General features: G+C 42.1%; 1 protein-coding gene across 3 annotated transcripts in view; it reads left to right on the top strand.

Moving 5' to 3' along the window:
• Window positions 1-20,907, top strand: part of agap3 (ArfGAP with GTPase domain, ankyrin repeat and PH domain 3) — a 122,876-nt gene that overhangs the window by 30,834 nt on the left and 71,135 nt on the right. For 2 of the 3 annotated variants that reach the window (XM_071206230.1, XM_034104556.2), the window contains exon 1: window positions 16,221-18,168. The exons of the other annotated variant lie outside the window; for it this stretch is intronic. In XM_071206230.1, coding sequence (XP_071062331.1) covers window positions 16,584-18,168 — 1,585 coding nt within the window. In that variant the 5' untranslated portion in view covers window positions 16,221-16,583. Of the gene's footprint in view, window positions 1-16,220; window positions 18,169-20,907 lie in introns of those variants that run through there. 3 annotated transcript variants of the gene reach the window in all.

The following is a 20,907-nucleotide window of genomic DNA, read 5'->3' on the forward strand; positions in this document are numbered from 1 at the left end:
CCTTACACGGAGAGTTAATTTGCCGTTTGAGTAGCAGGAAATTAACATCAAGATTGACACCATATACCCTCAATCACTTGTTTATCCACACATTTTCCTATGTTGTTGCTTCTTTTGCACGCTTATCTTGCTAGGTATTCATTTATAGTATATAACATAATATATTTGTGTATACCTCTAAGTTTGATGCCCGTATAATCCTTGAATGTAATACATTTGCAACTGTGGTGGACTGTGAAAGAGCCTTTCCATTACTGATAGACTCACCGTCTCCAGCCTCTTTTTAATAAGGAGTGAATTCATACCCGCTTGTTAAAGAGCTTTGAGCTTTCAACATCATAACTCCTTTGATTTATGCATTAGAATAAATCAATTCAGAAGTATCTGATCACTTATCTCAGGTTGACATGGTGTGGATCCTTAAAATAGTCCCTCATCCCGACAGTAACGTTGGCAGGCTTTGGCTTCCAGCTTATCACTCGACGTCAGAAGAAGATTAAAGCAGAGTAGTGATGTAACCTGAATACAAACGTAGATGTTCAGGTGGTGCTTAGCTGGTCATGAAATCATGTAATGGAAAGATGATGGTATCATGCTTCTACTTCTAGTAACTGTTTAGAACATGACCCGTTTCGGCTTGTTTTTTTAATTAAACTCAAGCAGTTTTTATTAGCTTTCTGTCATGTGTATCATCAGTCTGATCCTGTGTAATGGTACCCAGTGTATACTCATAGTATATTGTGAGCAAACCAACACTAAGGAATAATCTCAAAGGAAATTGACATGTTTTCCCTCTGCTAATAAGTTATTAGAACCTTTGGTTTCATACTCCATCTTTTCTTAAAAAAGCAAACCACATACCTTTTTTTTGGAATGTGCCGTGACCTGTGTGGGGGAAACTTCTGAAGCCATTAGAGTCAGGACTCGGAGACACGAGGAGAGCTGGAGCTTTGATGGCAAACACTGACGGTTTATTTGGAGCTTCGGCCGGAGAATTCACAAGACATGTCACGGGCCACGGGTTGACCACAGGGTTGAGATGCCACAATCAATTCTGAAGAACTCTTCTGTAGTTCCAGGTTTTAACTAGTTCGTGGAATAATCAACATTCTTTATCAGCGAGACTAAACAATTATGGACCCTGAATTTAACTAGAGCTCTCGTCCATAGAAAATAATGTACGTCAGGGAACCTACATCCCTGAACAGTAAACCACCTCATGGCGGCTTGTGCTTTGTCATAGCAACCACAATGCGCCCAAGCTGATCCTCAAGAGAGATAGCAGCAATACCCAAGGCCGTAGACCTATGCCATGGGAAAGGAGACGGTGACAGGAGAAAATGATTGATGAACTGTGTCAAAGGTTGAATACCTAAGCAAATTATTCCCCAACAACCTGGTATTTATGAAATGTATGTACATCATTGCTATTAACACTTTTTATTTGATGACCTTTTTTACATTGTTAACTCACGCATTTAAGTTTGTTTTCAGCTTGATGCTATACAATTCCACTGGCCTTGGTTTCGGGCTCACAACCATAAATACATGTGACGTCGGGTAGGACAACATATATATATATATATACATTTATTTCTTTATTTCTGGTTAAACGGTTTAGAATTACACAATGCTTCTTTCTGCCCTTTTGGTCATTAGCCAACAATGTTCACAACAACCGTCCTTAAACACGCCATCAGTGTACTTTGCGTAAAAAAAATGTTTTGCTTTACAAACTATACACTTTACATTACAATTAGCTGACACTTTTATCCAAAGCGACTTACAATAAGTGCATTCGACCGAGAAGATACAAACTTGAGGCAGACAGAATCATATAAGTACATCAGGTTTCATAGAGCCAACACACTTAAAGTGCTACTCAACTGGCTTTGGATAAGCCAGTCCTTTGTTAGTATGCAAGTGCTTTTTATTTATTTTAATAAAAAAAAAAAAATGGAGTCGAAAGAGATGAGTTTTCAGTCTGTGCCGGAAGATGGGTAAGCTTTCTGCTGTCCTGATGTCAATGGGGAGCTCATTCCACCATTTTGGAGCCAGGATAGCAAACCGCATACACCTCTTAGTTATCATTCAGTCAACGAACAGCTGAGATATCGGATATCTTTCTAGTTCAGCAACATACACTAAAAGATGCAATTTTTGATATCTATTATCAAGTCTACCGAGACACTACTATGCAGCCCTTTGTATCGTCATTCATAAAAATCTCTCTGAATGCATCAGTCCTTCTGTTTACCTCGATTGACGAGGCTTGTGTTATGAGAAAGCAGACTGATGTGGACATAATGCCGGCCATCCTGCAGCTGTCACTGGGATGAGGCGCAAAACTGACACCGCTGCCGAGATGACCTCATCGGCATGCGGCAGCAGCGGCTCTGCAATCAGTTCAAATAAAAAAACAACAGCAAGCTACACAAGCGTTTTACCTTTTGATCCCCAAACACTGACCTTGACTGTTTAAACCACCTCCATCACACTAGAGGTGAAACAGGGGGAGGGTTGGGATCCCAGTTATTTTTTTGCACCATGCGGTATCTTTCCAGCGTTGAAGCAGTGTGCTGTAACACCTTTCAGCAGGTTTCTCCCCCCACATGCGCTCACACCTGTCTCTTCCTGGAGCCCAGAAATAGTGCACTGCAGCAGCATGCTTCTCCGAGGGGCGGGCAGCCAAGTGACCTCAGAGTATACTACCCATGGAGATGCCCGAGTAAAAATAGCATCTTCTCCGAGTGCTGTAAATCAGGCCGTGTGGGGGGGGGCTTCCCCTGAATATGATTGATCCGGGAGTGTCTGCAGTTATCTATCATGCAGGGTTATGTAACAGAGAATCGCATTAAGGAACGGCATCTTCCAGAAGGCGTGGGAGCAGATGTGGCCGTTCTTCTTTTTTCCAAGTGGCAGTTATCTGTCAGGGTCTAGTTAAAGAACCGGTCTCCCTTCTCCTGGGGGATGCTGATGATGCAGTGTTCAGAAGCAAAGGGAGGATGGAAAGTTGTGGGTGGATAGATTGCGTTAAAGATGAAGAGACGGAGGAGGAAGAGATGACGACGGAGGAGGAGGAGAACCTGGGGGAGGTCACAGTTTTATGTCATTTCTGCGGCTAAGGATTGTTTTCCAGTAGCCAAAACCGAAATTCTCGACTCATTCGGCTGCCTTGTTTACCGTGGATCCCACAGGGGATGATATGGGGCATATAGAGTATGTGTGTGTGCTTTTGGGTATCATATGTAATCGCAATCAATCTTAGTGGCAGCGGGAAAAATCAATTGCTGAAAAGTGAACATGGATTGAGAGTGTTGGAGGTTATGACACTTCACATCTCAATGAGGTAGCAATGCTGAATCCTAATGTACTCTGCACATGCTCTGCATAAACAGTGCTACTAAGTGCATCCAAGAGGCCTCGGTTAAATTAAATGTATAAACCTGGGGCACATCAGCATCTCAAGTGCAGCCTATTTCACTCATGCTCATTAAATAGCAGTTTTATTGCAATTTAAATGTAATTTCCTTTGCTGCCAATGATGTGTTTTCAGGTGGAAATGTGCATGTTAGTCCGTAACTGAAATGAGTGCAGCTTAAGCCTTACTTCAGCAATTTTCTGCCTCCGTGATGCCACAAAAATGAGATTTCATCACGTAAAGTGCCAAAGTGATGACTGCATCTTTCCTATGGATGTGTGCTTGAAGGTCTTAACTGTACTGCTGTGGCAGCTGCCTGCTTGGACATTTACCACAGAGCTGCAGAAGTTATTAAAGGAATCTCTTTCAGCACAGCGGATATGTGCCTCCATTAAATTGAGTAGATTCTGACACTTCCCAAAGGGAAAACCTCACCCCATTATAATAAAAATAGTTTGTCAGCATTCGGAAGAACTCTATCTCCAGGCTGGATGTACGTCCGAACAAGTACAGTTCATCTCTTGTGGTGTTTAGATGGATATCAGTCAATAGGAATTCCAAGTGCATTATATTCTTTCCCTTTCCCCTTTCCAAGTTGAATACACAGCACGTATCTCCTGATATCATATCTTACAGAGGCTTTTTCAGGGATGCAAACTTGTCACCTTTCTGCGAAATTCGCCGTTTTGAATCCAACATAGGTAAGGTCGTTTGTGTGATTCATGTAGATCTGCAATACAAATATTGTTGGGGTCTGGGACCCGGAGTAATCTGCGGCCGCGAGCTGTTATTTGCCATCATGACGCACATGGTGTTGTTTTTGTATATATTTATAATGAAGCGCGACTGTGTGCTCGAGTCTTCCTGTCTGTCGGCTGAACTCTGCTGTAGGGCTGCAACAAACGACTCATTTGATAATCGATTAATCTATCGATTAATTAAACGATTAATCGACTATTCGGACTATTACTGTATGCCTTGCACAATTTCTCAAACGCTCTTGTTTAGCCATCAACTTTTAGATTTAGCTTGAGGTTGTTTTAGGCATGTGGAAACTAACAATGAAGACAATAAAGATGAATACTTGATTCAAAAATACATATAAATTAACTAAACACATTTTGAACAAAATTAACATTGCTTTTTATTTAAATTAAATAAATAATATTTCACATCAAAAGAAACAACAGTGTTTTAACAAATCGTATTAAATAATCTGATGACAGAACTGTAAACAGAATAGCTGAAACTGTTAGAACGGGCCGTTCAGGTGTTCAGAGCACAGCTCCCTGTTGGAGCAGCAGAGCGCGATGTGAACTGAATTTTTTTTATTTTTATTTAAGGAATCGTTGAGCTAGCTAACTAGCATACATTGTCACTATCTGCTAACGTTAGCTTTAGCCTTCGTTTTCCAATCGTTTTTCATATTATAGGATAGGCTATAAACAGAGGTGGCATAAGTATAGATCTTGTACTAGATTAAAAGTAGAAGTACTCAGATCTTGTATTTGAGTAAAAGTAGAAGTACTCAGATCCTGTATTTGAGTAAAAGTAGAAGTACTCAGATCTTGTACTTGAGTAAAAGTAGAAGTACTCAGATCTTGTACTTGAGTAAAAGTAGAAATACTCAGATCTTGTTCTTGAGTAGAAGTACTCAGATCTTGTATTTGAGTAAAAGTAGAAGTACTCAGATCTTGTATTTGAGTAAAAGTAGAAGTACTCAGATCTTGTACTTGAGTACAAGTAGAAGTACTCAGGTCTTGTACTTGAGTAAAAGTAGAAACTACCAGTGTACGAAAAGAGCAGTTTTTTTTAATTATCTGCGAAATAATCACCATGATAATGATTGACTGTATTGCCTGCATTGCCAGCAATCTACTTTATTCCCAGAAAAATGTATAACTTGCTACATCTCTCAGCCAGCCAAACTACTACTCAAGCAGCATGCGTTATGCCATCATCTATATCTGTATAGTTCAATGTTAATAAATAATAAATATTGTTGTTTTTGAACTGTAATTTCTTTATTTGATTGGCAGTCAGTTGTTGATTACATGCAGACGTTGATAAAGCTACAGGCTACTTCAATATATATCACACTAATTCATAAAGCAAGTTAGACATTTTGATGATATTTCACATCATTCATCCAGATCTGTAAAGTAACTAAAGGTATTAAATACATGTAGTGGAGTAAAAGTACACATTTTTTACCTCTGAATTGTAGAGGAGTAGAAGAACAAAGTAGCAAAACATTGAAATGCTTAAGTAAAGTACAAGTATCTCAAAATTGTACCCAAGTATAGTACATAGTAATACATTTTCAAAATGCTCAACAGTGCTGCCAAAATTATAAACTGACTGCTACACAATTAAAATAAAGCTTTTACAGTGTGCGAAAAAGTACACGTCCCACCGTCCGGGACGTGTTATTTACAATATCGGACAAGTAGATCTTTCAATTGACTTGTCCGGCGGACAAGTGACGTTTTTCGACCTGATTTATTGACAAATTATTGATACATTCAGTTTACAAAAGGCAGAACTCATTCGCAAATTGTACGTGTCCGCCATTGTTCGTTTAGAAGTGTTAGTTTCGGTTCTGCTTGTCGATTCCTAAGGAAATGCATCTCGCCGCTTTCTGTACAGTTAGACGGGGGCGGAGCGGGGCGGGAAGTGTAGCACAGTGGCAGGCTTGGGAAGCAACACTCGGTTCCGAGTAGGAACAAATAACAATTTTTCCGGTACCGGGATTAATAAGAGTTGTGAGGACAGGAGGCGAGGCCGAGCCCCGCGGACTGCAGCTCTCTCTATGCTCCGTATCAGCTGATCGCTGCTCGGTGCGGCTCAGCGTCTCTCTCTCTCTCTCTCTCTCTCTCTCTCTCTCTCTCTCTCTCTCTCTCTCTCTCTCTCTCTCTCTCTCTCTCTCTCTCTCTCTCTCTCTCTCTCTACACACAGCGGATCCGCTGCCCGTTTAACAGCCTCATCTTTGTCAAACTTTCTTATGTTCTTTCTCTAACACGTAATGAAGGTTATTAAGCGTTTTAACTCCTGTGTTAATATTAACCACCATTTCCTTTATGAAGTGAAGCAGCCTCCCTGTCTGTCCTCGCGCTGTCCTCACATCCCCGGACCCCCAGACTCGGAGGAGCAGGATGTCAGTATTGTTTATGAAGCAGGGTATAGAAAGTATATTATGGAAATGAAAATACTATTTCTTTACTTTTACAAACAGTGATGTAATGTGTATTGCAGGACGTGTGTAAGCGTGCAAGCGTCTTTGCGTTGTAGAAAAGCGCTAGGCCTATAGGCTATAAATATAATGTATTATTATTATTAGGTTATGTCCTATGTGTTGGACATGTGTGGTTGGACTCTGTCTCACAGGCAGTGTAACATCAGAGGAGACTGGGCCAATTGTACATTCTCAAACTGCACCACTTAGAACTAACTAAACAATGCAGAGATTATTTTTATATAATTGTATTCAATAACCGTAAGAAATTAAACTATGTGATTTGTAAATAGGAATACAGATTTGACTTAATGTTTTCATAAATATATTTTTCTCCCAGTTTGTCATGGGACTTATTTTTACCCTCTCAAAGAACCGGAACCGAAAATAACCGGAATCGAAAAGGAGAACCGGAATCGTTAAAATTCAAACGATACCCAACCCTATGTGTGATGCAGTAAAATCTCACTTCTCACTTACGTTAGCGGTGTCATAAAAACCGTGGGAAAATGTAAAATACGATGACGAAGAAGAAGATTCCAGTGGCCCCAATTTTTGTCCATTCTGGAGAAGTGAAAAATGTATTCGGACAAGTACATTTCCAAACTCACTTGTCCATGGGCAAGTACTCTCTAAAAACTTTTTCTCACACTGTTTTATATATTTCTATTCGATGTGACTCTGGCGTTTCTGTTATTATTACCTGCTGCTTTAGTTGTTCTGACTGCTAAAATCCTCTGTAATTCCTCATTTTAAAGCCGATATTCCGTGGGCTCGGATCCTTGTCACCCTTTTCATACCTTTTGAGTTTGCATCCCTGCTTTTTGCCCCTCTTGTTTCTTCAAACTAACACAATTGGGCTTTTAGCCAATAGTTGTGTGTTATGTTGATACATCTATCAGTTGTCAGTGTCAAAATCTGACACAAATGTTTCCGTAAACATGAGATGGAGTCAGAGAAACTGTGTGTTCAGCACACTGTGAGGCCCTGCGGAGAATCATATCAGCAGTTTTGATATCCTCACATTTATCCAAAAAAAGGACAAAAATAAACAATACCGATAATAAGATAATGCTTCTATATTACTGTTGTTAAGCTTTTGTTTTTTTTTGTATCCCAGCTAGTCCATTTGCCATTTTCCGGCTTGGTTGACATAATAACAAAAGCCCTCAGGCAGTCGTCATTTCTCGGAAGCCAAATTGCAGGAAAAATGGTCGGGTCCATCACTCAGTGTCTCCACGTCCAGTTGAATCACATTCAGGTTTTCTGGTTCACCTCGACCTGCTGCTCGTGCCTACATCATGCTGGACTGAAACCATACGCATAATGAATTGTTTCCTCCTCCGATGTACCTGCAAGGGACAGGATGATGTGTCATTATGTTAAGGGCACCTAAAAATGTCATGAAGAGTGTGTAATATAAGTCCGCCATACTGACTTTGACGAATATACCTGTCCTAAACTTCACCAATTTGGGTACAGATGTTTGCAGTGGCCTCTCCAACCTCAACGCCCGTGTCATTCACATACTGTAGACGGCGGCTGATCTGGAACTAAGCCTCCGTGCCTGGCTGTCTGACGGAGGACATGTTCTCATGCAGAATACTTATGGCGTGTCGTTTCTGATGGAGGTTCACAACGTCTAGAAATGATTTAAGTTATTCAATGTCATGCCTAAACCCCACTTTTGAACGACTTAAGGAGGTGTCAAGCCTGTGCAAGCCATAGGGAGGGCATTTATACCTATGAAATTCAATGTAGTGTTTTTGATATTTTACGGAAATAGATTTTTTGCAACCGGTGTAAAATATTTACCTCTGTCCCCATCACTTTCCATGCTCCATGCTAGTGATTAGTTGCCGAGGTGCCCGTCACACTGTGTGCCATTTGAATTGAACTAGTGGAGCGTGGCTTAATTGTCAGTCACCTGTGGAACTAAATCTCCCACATCCATTTCACAGGCTTTAAGATTTCATCAGTCGCAAATATGCTAGCTTAATGAATATCACAACAATTAATCCCACGTTGAAAACTGAATCAATGATGCGTCACTATCATGGAGCCGCTATCTGTTGAAGACTGATCACACAGTTGTAAACGGTACGCAAAATGTTGTTGCATCAAGGCAGGAACAATGGGTCTTTATTTTGTAAACTTGAGGTTCATGAATCGTTTTATCTAGAAAGAAACTAATATCAGCAGCTGTTCTTTAGGTGTGCATGCTATTCGCGCTAGTGGGGGAGTATCAGTAGGAAGGATGGTCTTCCTCCTGACTTCTTTGTAAAATGGTGTTGTCAGCTTCCTAGCGAAGCTCCCAGCTTATTGTCTCAGCATGTATGGGCGGCACAGGAACAGAGACAAAAGGCGTGGGAAATTACATAGGAGCCTGTGCCCAAATGTGTCTTTATTCTTGGCCATGTTTTTTGAACAGCACATTGAATAAAAACCTTAAAAGGAGTGAAAAGAAGAAGACTGAACAGAATAATATACTGTAGATGTATTTTTGCAATTTTTTTGACAGAAAGAACCCATTGAAATGTCTCATGTAAAGATGAGCATCTCCTGAGTACGAATAACAAATCTGAACTAAAGTCCAGTTGGCTCTTAGTGGCTTTACAGTGTCATAGCCAGATGATGTCAGTTTGTGGCTGGCTAATGTTGTGATTGGCAGATCCATTTATTTGAACAACTGCGGTATTGTTAAAACAGGATGGAGATCAAGGCCAGATGGTGTATGACAGATTAGATGTTGCTGTTACAGGAATGAAACTGGAGGAAGAAGATGATCCATGTAGCCTGATCGCTTGAATCTACAATAAGTTATTTCAATACTCAAAGCTCTTCTTCTAAACTCTTCCCTACCTCTGACTAGATCTGTGCTCTCTTCAGAAAATCTGTTTTACAAACATATTTTAACAAATACATCATTATAGATATTTGTAGATGGGTAGAGATGTTTGGGTTGAACATGGGTGCTTTTGCTAAATATTTACTCAGTCATATTGCTGAATATTGATCTAAATGATCACTAAGTGGGAAAAGGCAAATAACAGAACAGCGAGAACAAGCAGAAAATATTTATTGGTGGAATTGAATTTGTAATTTTGTATCATATCAATTAATGTTGATATATTGCCCATTCCTATTTCTGACTTCCCTTACCAAGCTGGTGCTTTACAGAGATGTTAAAGTTTTCAGTTCATTTTTCATTAAAATGAAGCATACCTCATCTCTGCTCCCTTATGATGAACTTTCAGGTTGCCTCTCTGTGCTACTGTGTACTAATACCACAAATAATACTGATATTACAACTCCTACATTAGAATAAAGATTGCACAATGCAATACCACATCAAAGCTATTACATAAATGCGAGTTTGAAGGCAGGTTTTCAAAAAGATGACACCAGAAGTAAGCGGGGGTTTGCAAACTCATGTGTAGAGGAGGAGGAGGACTGGGAGCCACCAGCCCACACAAACCTGCCAGAGAAAAAACCGCTTCTCTCCGCAGCCTCCCCCTACGTTCTCTCTCCGGTTATTTTGTCATCTTCTACGAACCAGTACATGCCTCCGTGTTTCCCCTGCCCATTCCCAGCTATTGAAATTCAAACGACCTTTTTCTGCGCTCAGTTGTTCCATTCTCTCCAGCCAAGTCTGCAAACCTCACCCACAGTTTTCTGCACCTTGGATCTCTCCATCTGACACATCAAAGGAATAGTAACATGCTGGCTGCAGGGTGGTAGTGATAACTGCACGAAGCAATAGTCATGAAGTCAAATGTTCTGCCCATTCATCCACCCATGCATGTTTGGTACATGTTCAGGTGCAAACACACACGGCAGCCAAACATCGATCTGTGGCACGATATGTTTAATATCGTTTCCAGTCCAGTCTTTTCTGAAAGAAAGAAAGAAACAGGAACATTAGCACAGAGCATCTTGGATGTCAAACATTATAATAAGAGGGCTTTGTGCAGGTTATGCAAAGAATACACACTGTCTCTCCTATCTGTCTTTCTCTCACACACAATATATATATCTCTCAAACCTGAATTTTAGAGAGAGAAGCGTCTGGAATTTGTTCACAACCTCCCACAGACGTCCTCGAACCTATCATTTTCTCTGCAGTGGAGCAATGATGACGTGTGCTCGTCGCTAGTGCAGCTGCATTTTAAAAAGCTCTACACCCACGCTCAATACCACTACTGCAAGCATAATTATCAGAAACTTTCCCCGCTGTCTGTACCGCTTCTGTCTCTGTGTATGATCCTCCTGATTTATTCATTTGCAGATATTAATTCAGTGTCTATGCAGAGAGGGGAACGTGGTCTGTTAAATTGGTGTCATGTAGTCGGTGAAGGAGAATCAAAAGCACATATTGGCTTGTTTTCATAGTGTGTGTTTTTCTCGTATGGGTACACGTGTTCCTGCGTGCACACTTGGCTTGCGTCGCGACCAAACTGCAGTTTGTTTACATCGGTAAGTGATTCAGAATGTGGCCTTTGGGAATAAATACTGTTTCGCGTTCATTTGGGGACAAACACCTCATTTTAGTTTTCAGCTTCAACAACCCTCTCCATTGTGTTTCTTTATCAAATTATAACCTCTCAAGGGAATTTACGGTGTGACAGACCTGTTTGTAATATTTTAGGAGGGTTGCATCAAGTGTTAATTGTGCCACAGAGCTGAATAGTCACACCCAGGCAAATATCAGTGTGCTCCAGAGGAACTCCCTTGTGACTGCCCACACTTATAATTAACTGTGATAATGTATTCCCCTTGTTGTATGTAGTATCATATTTCCCCCCTAGCTTGGTTCGCTGATCAGCCAGAGAATACAAGGGTGTTATGCAATGTCATCATGATGTGGTAAAATGAATAAAGGTGGCCTAGTAAAGGGTTGCAGTAACTTTTAAAGGGGTATAGCTCAGATTGACACTTGTGAATCCATCATAACCAGCTTTCAAACGCTAACAATAACACCTGCATTAGTGATGTATTGTTCAGCTTTAATAATACCCTCATAGTAAACTAGCTTTTTACATGTCGGTCCATTTCTGTCCAGATTAGTCATTTGGTTTTTAGTCAGAAAACAGTAAGACATACCCATCAAGGATCCCTAGGGCCCAAATCGGAGTCATGATTGCTTTTTTTCTTTGACTAATAGTCCTGAAAGAAAACCTTTTTTTATTGTATATATTATAATTAAGAAGTTGGAACTTTTTTAACGGAAAATGCTAAATATCCTAACAACTAACTAAGATTTCCGACCATAGAAGATTAATTTGTAAAGGTATTTCAACACATTGCACTGTTAACATACTGCCTTTTTTATATAGCAAATGTGAGTGATTCTGGAGAGTCTGAACATTGTTGAGTCTTTTTCCAAAAGAAGCATAGAATATGCATTGTGTGCTTGCAACCAGCTGAAAATCCAAAAGATGGTATCGGGAGTCATTCGGTGTGATTGAAGCCTCGGGCAGAATCTACTGGAATAGAGGGCTGATTGGCTATCCGGAGCTCATGTGTCTGGGCTGTGGTGACGCCACTCGCTTTCTGACTCAAGTCCATTGAGGTCAGAAGTCTCTTCAATCAAACTATTTCTGAGGACTTTGAATAATTTCCTCCCTCTGTTATATGTTCATTTACACTCACATGTTCACACTTGGCTTTATCTAAAGCCTGACATCAATACCTGGGAAAACAAGTGTTATGGACATTTTTATTCTTATTAGAGCTGTTGAATCACTGCCCTCTTTGGCACTGATTCGTCATGCAAAGCGCTCCGCCTCTGAATAATGCGGGTGACACATATATGTTACTATTTTCAGATAGTAGAACACATGATATGTTGTCTCTCTGTGCGACACTGAAGCAGGATGGATGCCTGTCAGGTGTGAACCAGGCTGCTGTTTTGTGAATGAAGTCAACAACACCATATCGAGAAGAAACATTAGGCAGCGTTTGAATACAACCACCTACCAACCTTGTGCTCATCAGCCTAAGGCAGGTCGCCACCCTCATTGACGGATCAAGCTACCCGTATTCTAGAAAGAGTGTACATATGTGCTGACTCAGATACTGACGAGGGGTTAGTAAGCTTTATTCGTGGCTTTGATGATTCATGCGATTTGCTAGACAACACCAGCCTTTGTCACACGTGGTGTCAGTGTCCTTATATAAACACACCAGTGCTGCCCTTCTGTCATGTCTGCTGTTTAAACCTATTTGTCCTGTGCCTCCTGCTTCTAGGCGTTCAGAAGGTATCGGAAGCGCTTACATTGCTTAAGCCCTGAAGGTAATGGATGATACCCTCACCAATTCAGCTTCTCACTATCTCCAGTAGTAGCTGACTGCAGCATGGAGACATCCCAATTTCAAAAGTTTGCTCAAACTTTGACAATAAATATATTTCAAGAGCTTTTGCAGATGCCTCAAATAAAATAAAATCAAGTGATTTAGTTTGTGTTATTGATTAACATAAGCTCTTATTGAATTCAATTAAGAGGAGCAAACATTCAGACAATATGATTAAGGACTGACATGTGCTTTGCAATACAACTATATCACTTTTCAGAATTACGTTTGAGTGCTATTTGCCGTTAGGTAACAATAACAAAATTATTCCCTCTAGTATTCTTATTTACTTTATACAAGTGTGGGGTGTTTTCAATGTCATTTTGCATTTCAGGGCTTGGGATAGTCAGCTAAATGTACTTCAAAATATATGTTGGGTGACAATGATACCAAATATGGTAAGAGAGATAAAAGTACCAAGAAAACTTTTGAAAACACCAAGGTTAGGGAATTAAAGGACAGTCATATCAGAGCCATCAAACAACTACAGTACACTTGTTTGTAACAGTGACACACACACTCAATGAAGAGATAACACAGACACACAGTATGACATCTGCTCACAATCACACTGATGTCAACACACAGATACGGAGGGGGAGGGTAATTCAGGAACCTCAAAACATGCTAATCCAGTTTTTCTGAAAAACCCTCCCAGCCGCCGTCTAGATAAGGTTACAAGAGGGAGAAACATTTAGCTGTGGGACAGAGGAGGAGAGACGAGCATACAAGAGCAGCTTTGTGACCAAGTCAGCACTTCAAAATCACAGGATTTACCACAGCGCCGGTTTCCTCTGGACCAGCCGCAACAACGGAGACAACAGTATAGTGGATTAACTGTAATCCTATCAGTGTTTCTTATGTAGCAACCTGCTAGCCAACACCTGTATTACGAATTACCTAGAGGAAACGACTCCAAGTGCACCGTGACACTCGGCCTCTCCGGGCCACTTCCTCAGACTCTCCTGTAACTGCTCGGGCTTCTGCTGGTAGCTACATTATCAGGTCTGCATGAAGGAGATTCTCACAGCAATGCCTGCATGTAGCACTATAACTGAGAAGAGGGAAGTGTAAAGATGGACTATTCAAACTGACACGTGATATTTCAGGCACCTGGATGTTTCACCGTTTTTGGTTAAATTGTGAGTCATGGAGAAGTCACTTTGAGGTTGACTATGTTGCTGTGCTTCGGGGGTCGTAGGCGAACTCGACACCACCAGATGCAATGGAGCGAAAAGGACTGCTTGCTTGACGATGAGCCTCATATCATTACGAACCCTTGCTTCCTAGACACAGGTAAAGTCAAACAGTGAGTTTGGACAGCTTAAATAACCTAACTGTCGAAGCATCTTTACATTTGAATTAACTTCACTCAATTTATTTGAAAACCAAAACCTAGAAAGAAGATTTCCCTGATTGTGTATGTGTGACTGAAGTACACTGTCAAAAGTAGAGCCCTGGGTTTACTGGAACAAAAATAATTGTAATATAATAAAGTAACACCTCTGATAAGAACACAAAAGGATAAAGGGCACCAAGAAAAACCTTGAATATCAATTCTCACACATACTGTAAATCGTATAAGATGCAATGGCCCTGATTTAGATGAGTTTAAAGTAATGTCATTTGGTGCAATTTTCCTTTTCAAATTAAATAAATGATCAGCGTTTCACATCGTCTTTAGGGTGTATTTTTTATTGACAAATGTAGTTCATGATAAATACTGAGTGCTGATGATGATCAGAATCAGCTCTTTGCACAAAGCTGCAAATTCCAGCTTCAGGGTTTTACTGGATTTCCCATAGTGACGCACTGTTTCAGGTTTTCCCTGCCAACATCCCTCATTAGCAGTAATGCTAGATCATAAATCATCTGGGTCCGATTCTGTATGTTATATAGAAAATGCTGTAAGGAGAGGTTTCAATATAATATACAAATACAAAAAGGTTGATCTTGTCTTGTGTCAAAAATAAATATTTATATATAATATCAGTGGCAAAGGAGCCAGTTGAGGTGGTTCGGGCACCTAGTTAGGATGCCACCTGGGCGCGTCCAGCTGGGAAGAGACCAAGGGGTAGACCTAGGACCAGGTGGAGGGATTATATCTCTTCGCTGGCCTGGGAGCGCCTTGGGATCCCCCAGTCAGAGCTGGTTGATGTCGCCAGGGAAAGGAAAGTTTGGGGCTCTCTGCTGGAACTGCTACCCCCGCGACCCGACCACGGATAAGCGGGAGAAGATGGATGGATCAGTGGCAATTGTCAAAAGCTACCTCAGAGAAAAATTCCCCATGTTTCTGTTTCCTCCCAGCATTGTTCAGTTTCTGACCACATAGGGGCAGTGTTCCAGCCCAAACCCCACTGTAAATAGTGCGCTGCAGGGTTGAGCAGGTAAAATCTGGCATGATTCAGATGATTGTTTTTTATATTGTACATGGCCAAACATATTTGATGGCCCCATTTCAATTCCCTAAAGAATAATGGAGCACGACACCTGTGAAAAAGAGAAAATGGAATGGGGAAAATGCAAAGCCTGTTCGCCCCATTAAGCTTAAACTCACCCACTCTGTGTGGGCTGTGTAGTGGGAGCCACTGGAAGCGTGATGTGTGGTTGTGTGGATAGTGCTACATGTTACTAACACAGGTTACGATCGCTTACGTGTTTTTTTTGGTCCTGTAGTGAGAGGCAGGCATTTTTTTTTTATTGTGCAAGTTTCTCCTTTACAACGTGATTATGACTGTGTACAACTTAAGGATTGTAGTTATGCTAGACCCTTCAATTTAATACAACTTGGTGGTCACTAAAATGTGGATACATTAGCAAACAACTTGGTGTACATCATTCTCTCTTCTTCTATTACAAATAGCAGAGTATCCGTTCTTTGTGTTATGCCAATGGTCCGAGGACAAAGTGTCCATTCATTGCTGGTAGTCTTTGTAGATTACCACAGTATGTAATCAGCTCAGTCTTCTCTAAATCTCATGTTCACCGGTGTTTGTTTATGTCTCTGGGGGCTACTCCAGAGAAACCAGGAGGGCGTGTGTAATGCCTGTGGGATCCATTCCTTGTTTTCCATGTGTCCCGGGGGTTGGAAGGCAGCTGAAAGTTCAAACAGACACACACTCCCTCATGCTCTGCATGGCAAGAGCTCAGAGATTAAGGGGTTTGTCTGCACCGCCAACAACAAGGACGGCTCACTCTGCGTAACTTGCCAAAGAGGAAGGTTGATTCAAGTTTTCTCTAAATGTGCTACTTTTGCAACTATTAGAGATGAGACTTTTTTGCCAAGCGAGCAGTGGATTTTTTTCTTTTCTTTTGTTCATCTGCCCATGCAATACATGCATAACTGAGTGTGGGGAGAAGGCAGCTACCATCTACACGCCTGTGTGAGTCTGTGTGAATTAAGGAGCCTGAGTTTTTCCCCATGTCAGAGGTGAAGGATTATGCCTGGCATAGGAATTTAGTCTTCAATTGAAGGATTTTATGAGTCTCAACAACTCCCAAGCAGAATGTGAACACTGGCTTGTGCTACGGGCTTGTGGATGAGGATGTATTTGTAAATCAGTTTTGGGTGCCATGCTATTCCTTAGCAGTGGGACCGTGGATGTGACCCCAAGGAGTACAGCTATTGGCCAACAGCAGCAGGGCAAAACTGTTTACCACATCTCTGTAACCCTGAATGAAACACAGGGAGATGCACTGGTGTCGGGACTGGGAATGGGCCGGGTCACCCACACCTTGGTTGAGGATTGCCATCGAGGAGGAGAGATGATGAGTGTAGTGCCAATGGAGAACAGCCCCAGGCTGGGCAGGGCACGGCAAGAGCTTGACAGGTGGCCCTCCCTGAGCCGCACAGGTAGAGCTGGGAGGCAAAGAGAGGAAGTAGTTGAGGAAGAAAATGAGGAGGAGCTGGAGGAGGTGGAGGGAAAAATGAAGACAGACAGGTTTTTGAAACAGCCCAGCAAAAACTCAGGTGACTCCTCACAGCAAGGCAGAGACGCTGCAGAGTCAGTCGCTCTGACAGACACCCAGGCGCGACACTTTCAGAGCTCAACATTACGACCTGTCACCGTCCATGCTAAAGGGCTCGTCTTTGGGGAACATGGCACTGTTGCAGGACATAGCTCTCTGCCCCGGGCTGTGTTGCGAAGGACGCGCCAGGATGAAGCCCCGCTGGGTAGGAGAACGGTGAGCATGTATGGCGACTCAGTCAAACAGCAAAAAGATTCTCAACCTGATCAAGAAAGGCGGCTGCGGAGGCCCAGGAGTGTGTGCATGCTGGCAGGCCCAGGTCCAGTCCTGTCTGAGCCCCGGACCCAGCACCCCCTCAACAGGGCAGGCGTTTTGGACGGCAACCTGCAGAACAGGAGCAGGAAGGCTGAGCTGAGGGCTGTGGATGGCCTCAATCCTGCTCAGCGGCCTTTGTTTCCCGCAGAGGTGACCCCCAGGGTCAGCCAGAGGAACTGGAAGGCCAGGCCTGTCAGTATGACAGTGCTGGAGCTAAGAAAGAGGGGCTCTGATGATGAGATAGACAGCCAGAGGAGTGATGGAGTAGGCTTTCTCAAAGGGGGGTTTCATTGGAGGCTTTTTGGAAAAGCACCTCCTGATAAGAGCAAAGAAAAGGAAAGTGAAGTGAAATCTTCTCCCAAATCTTCTACATCTGATGCTCCAAAAAGTACACTGAGCTCGTTAAGACGGAGCCTCAGCCTGCGAATCAGGAGGACTCGGCCCAGGGACAAAGTTACTCTAGGGTCTGAAGGGGAATTAAAGGAGTGCTCTCGGAATACATGTATGGCCGAGGACACCACAATGAGTCCACGGCCCTTTTCGTATCTCACAGGAAGAACACTTCCAACTTCCAGTGAGCAGATTGAGGATGGGGTAATGCAATACATTCAGTACCACAGCAGGGGGGAGGTAAAGGTAATGGAAGTACCCCTATGTCCAACAAAACTGTCTTCCAAACCTGTTCAGGAAGAACCAAGCATATGGCAGCTTATAGCCAACCGTTTCAGGCGGAAAGAGCAGACATTCAGTGGCAAATGTGAAAACCAGCAGTCCGAGAGCAACAACACCGGCCAAGATCCCCTGGCAGAGAATAATAAGTCACTGCCAGTCGCCATAGAGACTCTGGCAGGCATTGACTCCCACAAAGGTCAAGGTAAGACCTATAAGATTACTGAATGTATTTCTCAGCTCAGTTTTCCATTTAAAGTTTCTTCACTGAACAGAAAGTTACAGCTTGAAAGAAAGACGGAAGTGCACTGTATTTCTTTAGAAGGACAGGCAAATGAAAAACACATGGGGAATTGTGAGTTTGGATGGCATTCAAAAACGTCTGGTTCCAGAGGTCCTTGTGGAATTTCTATTTTGGGCACTTCATTTCTCCAGTGTTTTTCATCTGTGCAAGCACTTACACAGCAAATCATTTGTCTCGCATACACTTTTTGAATTTCAGCAAACAAGTAGGTACAGTTAAGTCAAATCAGCAGTGACTGATAAGGACCCATTACAATGGCTTGTTTTACTGTAGTGTAAAACAGCCTTAGTACGGTCTCTGATTTACCCACACACAGGTCTGCTGGCCTCACAGAGACACGGCTTAAAGCAGTAGCATTAAAGCAGTTAGTGGCTGTAATGGGGATTTGTTTGGCAGCCTAGCAGGGCTAAATTAAGAGGGCTTACATGCGATAATGATGGGGAGAAAGGAAGATGACTTTAGCACTGTGTTTAAAGGTTAACTCTGAAAGTGGAGTGTTTGTCCAGTTGCCTAGAAGACCAGGCAGAGATAGCCAGATATTTGTACCTATCTGAATTAATAGCTGTTTTTAACTACGTTGTTTGTACCCATGTTCACCTCTTCACATGAAGACCTAATTAGTTGTCCATGACAACTTAATGACTTCAACTAATGTCATGTCGCACACATCCTGTATTTACTCTCATTACGCCAACCTTTTGAACCAACAAAGCGGATATTTCATTCTCATGCTAGCATTACACTCTAAATGGGTCCTGAGGTCAACTTTGTTCGTCTCCCGGTTTATTTGTGTTCTCACATGATATGTTACCAAGGATACCTGTTCTTGTGGTGAAGTTACAAGTTGTATTTGTCCATATATTCCCCAGCAGAGTCAGTCAGGCATTAGGAATGTAGGTGTGCCGATCAGTTTGAGTAAAGTTAGGTGCTCAATGCCCTGGGCGGGTCTCGCCGCCTGTTGCTACCTGCCTAAGTGTTTGCTCCAAAATTAAATCCAGAAAGCCGAAGCCCAGCCCTCACAAAACTAAACACACACATGCGCGTACACACACTCGGTTCAAGTGTTTCCTGATGATAACTCCTAGATGTGGTGAGGTTTGGGGGAAGGGAGATACAGGATGATGGGTTTGAGGTGTGCAGACCGCGTCCCCACCCCCACCTGTGGATGAACAAAGCCACTCTGTCGAGCCCGGAGAGGCATGAGTGATCAGTGAGCCATGTGCTGAGATGGGGCTCTCTGGGGGTCTTTGGGTTGGAGGAGGGGTGGCTTTCCATGCGGTGTAGGTGGTCAGCAATACACTTATCTAGTGAAAGTTGAAACGCCAAGAATGGGATTGTAGATATAACTTTATAATAAGTATTTTGATATGGTGACGGCAGGATCCAGTAGACAGAAAAGTGCTCACTGATGCGTATTTATTCTGACGTGCCCTTGGCTTGCCGTTACCCATTGGTAATTTCAAAGAAATCCCCCATGTGTGTCACCCATTCTCCTTTAATCTCGAATCTGACATATTTATTTATAAGGATGGAATTCCCTTTGCTTTGTGTTTTTCACTTCTCAATTCTTGGCAGCAATATTTATTGTATTAACTTTTCCTTGCAGTTGGAATTATAATACTTGCTTCAAAAGCTGCAGATACATTTGTTTAAAACAATGCATTTGCCTATTTCCTTCAAACCAGCAGGGGTAGGGGAGCCAGACTCCCAACAGGTAATTCTCTTCAAGACAAATAGATTATTTCAAACAGTAACACTGTGATATTGAACTCTCACTTGTTGGAGACAAATGGGGACAGCACGATATTGAAAAGTAATGGTGTGATACACTGGAGTAGAGGAACATCTGATTACAACTCATATTTGATCTATCTCAGCTCGGGTACATTTTGTTCATTGTTATTGTTGTCGAGTATGTGAGGAGGAGCCTTCCATATAAACACTCAAACTTTAGTTTTTTAATAATTGAATAGGTATGCAATTTGTAAATCACCCTCTACTTTGTATGCAGTATTGCCATCAGTTTGTTCACATGCACTGTTTTGAGTATCAGAAAAGATCAATCAAACTCACTCAATTTAGAGTTAAGAGAAGAATGAGTCACCCTGCATTGTTCGGCAAGATCCCTTTAAACCCGATTTGCAAATCTCCTTCTTTATTTCCCGGGAAAGGATCAATGTCTGGCTGTTGGTAAACAACACAAGGCATATAGCGTTAAGTAGGGCAGGCCAAACGGAGCTCATTAGAGGGACATGGCATAAAGGTTTGTACCTAGTTCTCTGTGGATTGTATTTGTCTCTTACTTTCCTCTGATCAGATTAAGACGTTGGTGTTTGGGAGCTTAAAGGAACAGATATAAGAGCTCGGACTGGGTGGTGGTCTGTTGAAAAGGTTTTGGAGAGCGGTGCACAATTGGAAGATGATACGGGATCGTTTTGTCAAGACAGGCATGGTAAAAGTAGTCACACAGAATGTTGGTTGGCCCTGAGGTTGGCATATAAGGGAACGACTGATTGCTAGCTGAAGTCTCACTCTATAATTTCTGACGGTGGGAAAGCATGTTTGGAAATTCGGTTGAGAGCGGAAGTTTTGACCTCAAGGTTGTCCCCTCTAATTCCAAAAACCACTTCAAAAATCACT

Source organism: Pseudochaenichthys georgianus, chromosome 17, assembly GCF_902827115.2.
Source record: "Pseudochaenichthys georgianus chromosome 17, fPseGeo1.2, whole genome shotgun sequence".
In the NCBI taxonomy this organism is placed as follows: domain Eukaryota; kingdom Metazoa; phylum Chordata; class Actinopteri; order Perciformes; family Channichthyidae; genus Pseudochaenichthys; species Pseudochaenichthys georgianus.